Source organism: Malus domestica, chromosome 03 (assembly GCF_042453785.1).
Source record: "Malus domestica chromosome 03, GDT2T_hap1".
Classification (NCBI taxonomy): domain Eukaryota; kingdom Viridiplantae; phylum Streptophyta; class Magnoliopsida; order Rosales; family Rosaceae; genus Malus; species Malus domestica.
Window position 1 is genome coordinate 30,182,183 of NC_091663.1, and position 5,900 is coordinate 30,188,082.

Genomic DNA, 5,900 nt, shown 5'->3' on the forward strand with positions numbered 1-5,900 from the left:
GAATAAGATAATAACATGTGTACAAAACAATATTTGTATTAATGAGTTTTTATGTTAACGACACTTTATCTTAGACGGAATATGATTTTCCAATAGTTGTGGCTTGATCTTGAGATTAAAATGGTATTGAAATTGGTAACCACATATAATATAGCCAGTCTTCCAATGTGAATTATTCATATTTCTACAAGGTCTTATTTTTTCAATCATTTCTTATGTTGTCACTCAAGAAAGCCGGCCCAATGGCAATTAGAGCCACTGTTCTAAAAAACGGCCTAGGCGGTGATGAGCCGAGGCGTTTTCTTGCAAATCAGTTGGAAAAATCGGATCGGTTCTAGGTGGCCGCCTAGGCGGGGCTAGGTGGTTTTTTTTTTAATGAAATTAAAAAATAAAATAAAAAATCCTATCTAAGTCTAAGTGGTTTAAAATTGCGAACTTGTTGTACATTTGTCATCCTACAATACTCCTCACTATGGTTATATGACATATATGCTTAATGTGTTTTTAAATTTTGGACTTGTTGGATACTCTTTTTACATTTTATCATTTTTCTTTATTATCTTATTCATGGATTTCATACAAATATAATTTTTTGTAAGTGTCAATATGCACTTATTTACAAGATATACAAGAAAATTACCTAAATCTGACTAGGCGCCCGCCTAGACCCCGCCGGGCCGCTAGGCGCCAGCCCACCGCCCGACTAGCACCTAACGTTTTTTAGAACCTTGATTAGAGCAATTCCATCCCTAAAAAAATGTGCCAGCACCCAGCCCATTTATCTACTCGGTGAACAGTAATAGACTCCAATGAACAGTAATAGGCCAAATCATCTCCAACCCTAAAAAAAATGCGCTGGCACCCAGTATAAAAATGCGTTGGCACAAGCGATCTACACCCCTACAAAATGCACTGGCACCCAGCCCATTTAAAATATTTTAAATTTTTTTATAAAATAATAAATAAATAAAATAGTTTTAATTTCATATAGGATTTTTAACCAATCTCGTCATGCCACGTGTCATTAGCCGAATATACTATTTTGTGAATAGATTTCCGCTAAGATTTTCAACCAATCCCAACACGCCACGTGTCACTTCTTGTTTACAATAATTTAGCCAAGATTTCGATAAGATTTTCAACCAATATTGTGAAGTCACATGTCATTATCCGAACGTACTATTTTGTGGATAGATTTCGAATAAGATTTTCAACCAATCCCGACGCGCCACGTGTCACTTCCTGTTTACAATAATTTAGCCAAGATTTCGATAAGATTTTCAACCAATTTTGTGACGCCACATGTCATTATCCAAACGTACTATTTTGTGGATAGATTTCTGATAAAATTTTCAACCAATATTGTAATGCCACGTGTCATTATCTGAACGTACTATTTTGTAATAGATTTAGATAAGATTTTAAACCAATCACGTAGTGCCACATGGCATTGTCCAAAACCTCATCCTTTTTTTTGTCCATATAAACCCTACATCCATCCTCTCACCAAACTCAATCATTTTTCTTAGCTCAGAATCCTTCTTCATCGTTTTCAAATCTTGAGTTCTTACAATGTCTTCTTCAAAGATAGTGTATAAACAGTTGCAGGAGCAACAGAAAAGGTTGTTGGCACAACAGGAAGAATTGGTCAATCTCGAAGAAGGCGGAGGTGGAGATGAGGCTTTCGCAATGGAGGAGGATGAGGATGATCACCATAGAAGGCAGAGGGCCTCACATTCCTGCCGTGTCATGGAAGTTGTGGGTCAGATAGCCAAACCCAGATGTGCCGCAAACATTGATAGAAGAAGGGAAATACGAGGTAAAGATCTTTTGGAAGATTATTTTATTCCCAACAGCTTATTCCCTAATCATGTTTTTAGACGTTGTTTTAGAATGCAATGAAGTTTGTTCGACAAAATCATGAGTGATATTTGCAACCATGATCCATACTTTGATAAAAAAAGATGATGCTTTTCATGTTCTAGGTCTTCTTTCCGATCAAAAAATTACGGCTGCCTTGCTAATGCTTGCATATGGAGCATTTGCAGATCAAGTGGATGAGATCGCGAGGATGGGAAAAACAATTGTTCTAGAGTCCCTGATACAGTTTTGCTTTGCAATTAAAGCCCTCTACACCAATGAGTACCCCCGGAAACCCACGACGAGGGACATGCGAAGGCTTCTGAGGAAGGGTAAAATGCGAGGCTTTCCTGGCATGATTGAAAGCATTGACTGCATGTATTGGACTTGGAAAAACTGTCCAAGTGCGTGGTAATGAGCTTATAGCAACAGAAAATGAGCCAAAAACATCATTTTGGAAGAGGTGGCTTCATTTGATACATGGATTTGACATGCTTTTTTTGGTGTTCCAGGAGCTTAGAATGACCTAAATGTCCTTGCCCAATCTCCAGTGTTCGACGAACTGCTGCAAGAAAAATCGTTGAGATGCACATATTGGGTTAATGGTAATAAATATGAGGGACCATACTACCTTGCAGATGGCATTTACCCAAGGTGGTCAACATTTATCAAAACAGTGCCACATCCACAGAGTGAAAAAGAAAAACACTTCGCAAAATGTCAAAAGGGGTGTGGGAAGGATGTCGAGCGTTGTTTTGGTATCCTGCAAGCTTGTTGGGCGTTTGTCAGGGCTGCAGCTAGAATGTTTGATGTCGAGGCTCTTCGATCCATCATGATGACGTGTATTATTCTCCACAACATAATTGTTGAAAATGAGTATGATTATGATGTCGTCGATGAATACGAGCCGGATCCGATGAACAACTCAAGAACACAAATCTACTGTGCTCATGATCGGACTGAAGATCCCGTGCAACACGAGCTATTGGAACGTGATGGACATTACAATGAATTGATTGTTCAACGGTACACTTCGTTGCAAGAGCCATACTGGCACGTAACCCGCGAGAATGACTTGATTGAGCACCAGTGGGGATTGCACGAAAGCGAAGATAATTAAAATGAGGCTTGTGGTTGAGAAATAAAGTGTATTTTTTTTAAAGTAATCTTATTTAGTGTGTTTTTTTTAGTTTATATGGTGAGGTTATGTAATTTTATTTGGTGTTTTTTTTTATAAGTTTATTTGGTGAGTTTATGTAATCTTATTTGGTGAGTTTATGTAATGTTATTTGATGTGTTTAAATAAAGTACAAAAAAATATATTTGAAATTGCATAAAGTTCTAAAAATAAATAAGAAATTACATAAAAATTACATAAGAAATTAAACAAAGTTCAAATAAGAAATTACATAAAAATTGCATAAGAAATTAAATAAAGTTGTAAAAATAAATAAGAAATTACATAAAAATTACATAACAGTTTAAATAAAGTACTAAAAATAAACACGAAATTATACAAAGTATGTGGAGCTAGGATATGTGGTGCTACGATCTTCGTTGCTAGGATTTCTATAGCTAAAACCCCCTCGACTTGTTTCGGCATCTCTTGCACGCCTCCTTCGCACGACCTCTCTTTTTACGATGTCCAAAAATATTTTGAATTCGAAGACAGTCCTATTAGAGGCTTGTTCATAGTGTCACGATCTACTTGAGCCATTCTTTCTTCTCTAAGCATCTGATTTTCTCGATGAAGTGCTTCTCTAATCATCTCGTTCTGTCGATTAACTATTTCTCTTTGTCTCTCAGCTGCTGCATCACGGGCCTCAGTAGCTGCTATTATTGTTGCCATATCAGCATTTTTTTCCTCATCTCTAGCCTTTTCCTGTGCCATGTTCAGTTCACCTTGGCGAGCAAGTTCCTCCATATATTTAGTGTAGTCATTTTAGGAAGAACTACCTTTTTTCTTTAATGCCTTTTTACCTTGAGGCCTGAGAGACTGACGAGTCGGTTGAGTCTCCGACACTTGTTCAGGCGTCCCTTCCGTGTCTTCAAATGTGTCGGCTTCTTGTTCGGCCGTGTCTGCTTCTAGCTTCAAATATGTAGACCCATACTGTGCATGACAACTTCTGGACCAGTTGCCACAATTTTGTATCTGGGGCAATCTTTGACAATTTGCCAACATTCCCATTTGTTGAATGATTTGTTCTGGTTCTTTGCATTGTAGAATGCTTGTGCTTGTAGTGTCTATAAAAATGTGGGATAAGATAGTATTAAAAAATGCGGGTGTAACACAAATAAATAAATTAAAATATTGAAGCGGGTGAAATGCATAAAAATTACATAAGAAATTAAATAAATTAAAATATTGATGCGGGTGGAATGCATATAAGAAAATAAAAATATTGTCACCTGATCTGCTAAACTTGTCTCACTACGCAAATTACCGGAAGCATGAGAGATGACATTTTTCCAACAAGTAAAGGATGCGTTGAGTTTTTTCCAATGACCTTGAAGACCTTGACTAGTTCTAGCGTCTTTTTCATGTACATCGCAAAACGCTTTCTTAATTTTACTCCACATTTCTCGCTTATCATCTCATTACTTGTAATTGGGTCATGAGTAGTGTGAACCCAACATTCACACAACGTAACATCTTCAGTGAGCTTCCACGAAGTCATTTTTTTCTCTCAAAGTGTACAAAATATTGAAATGTAGAAAGTGTAGAAAATATTGAAATGTGGTGTAAGGTGAAGAAGAGGGTTAGCTATTTATAGGGGAAAAAATTATTTTTTTTTTAATTTTTCTGTATTTTAAATTTTTTTTCTTCATAATATGTAATTTTTTTAATAAATTTTAATGTTGTTAATTAATCTGGACCGTTGGATTTGAAAAATATTCAATTCCAACAGCCAACGGTCAGCCACGTGGCCAACAGTCATAATTCTGATTGTTGGGCCTTTTTTTTGGGAAAAAACGTGGACCGTTGATCTGTGATCGGACTGTCCAATTTCAAAATGAAATTCAAATTTTTTTTATCGTTGGAAATCCAACGATCTAGAAAAACTAGCCGTTGGAAATCCAACGGCATAGAGTGGGCCACGTCGCCTAACCCGGGTGCCATTTGAGTGCACTTGTCAGCAGGCCTCGCCTCTGATTTCTTGTCTCCTACTCGGTCCCACGCGCGCTTGAAGGCCATGCACCAGGCGCAAAAAAGCAAATGGGCCGGTCCCTTGGTCAATCGATTTTAGGCTGGCCTGGAGACAAGCTTGGGCTGGGTGCCAGTCTATTCCATGGGCTGGGTGCCAGTCTATTCCATGGGCTGGAGTGGATTGGGTAAGTCCCAGCCTATTTTTTCCACTGGGTGTCGGGCTCTTTTGCTTCCGGTGGAAGTGCTCTTAAGGTGATCAAGGCCTGTGCTTCGAGCCTCTCACTTTGAAAGAGGTCTCACTTTATTTTATACATTTTTTTACATGTATCTTTAAAATGTCATCTTCATAATATTCTCGACAAAAAAGAAGGGAAAAAACAAAAAAGAAGGGAAAAAACAAAAAATTTCTTATCCTCCTAGTTTCTCTAGTTTATTTAAAGAAACTCTATTAAAGTACTACATTAGGAAGAAGGCTAAATTGGATTAATATTCCATGTGGTAATAGGGTAATTGGAAGATGATCCTCGTGGTGAAAAAATTCGGATACAAACCCTCGTGGTGAAGTCTGTTAGGATTCAAGCCCATACTTAACATTTTTGTCAACTCTCCATTAACATCTATGTAGAAAACCAAACTAAGGTGTGAAAGTATTTCTGGAAGCGTTGATTTCCTTTGCTTCATTCCTCTGTAAAAATAGTTACATGAGATTGATTTACAAGAATCCTATTGGGATGTTAATTACCCATTTATCTAATACATGAGATGACGATTATTAACATCAAAAGCCAGAGTACAAAAGTCTAATCTATGTTGGACTCTCGCTCCCACCGGGTCCTACCTGCTTCTTTGCATCCATCCTCTCTCTCTCTCATTGTCTATCCAGACTTCTCTC

General features: G+C 37.5%; 1 protein-coding gene across 1 annotated transcript; it reads left to right on the forward strand.

Annotated features, from left to right (window-relative positions):
* Positions 1-1,572: 1,572 nt before the first annotated feature.
* Positions 1,573-2,980, forward strand: LOC139194795 (uncharacterized). Its single transcript, XM_070819712.1, has 3 exons — positions 1,573-1,819; positions 1,986-2,271; positions 2,650-2,980. Exons 1-3 carry the CDS (start codon positions 1,573-1,575, stop codon positions 2,978-2,980), a joined length of 864 nt encoding a protein of 287 aa, XP_070675813.1.
* The last annotated feature ends 2,920 nt before the right edge of the window (positions 2,981-5,900 follow it).

What these genes read in the sequence shown, in the direction of transcription:
- LOC139194795 (XM_070819712.1), top strand. Translation starts at nt 1,573, where the DNA reads ATGTCTTCTTCAAAGATAGTGTATAAACAGTTGCAGGAGCAACAGAAA. An exon ending in TAGAAGAAGGGAAATACGAG is followed by an intron (nt 1,820 to 1,985) that starts GTAAAGATCTTT and finishes TTCATGTTCTAG; the next exon opens with GTCTTCTTTCCGATCAAAAA. An exon ending in AAAAACTGTCCAAGTGCGTG is followed by an intron (nt 2,272 to 2,649) that starts GTAATGAGCTTA and finishes GGCGTTTGTCAG; the next exon opens with GGCTGCAGCTAGAATGTTTG.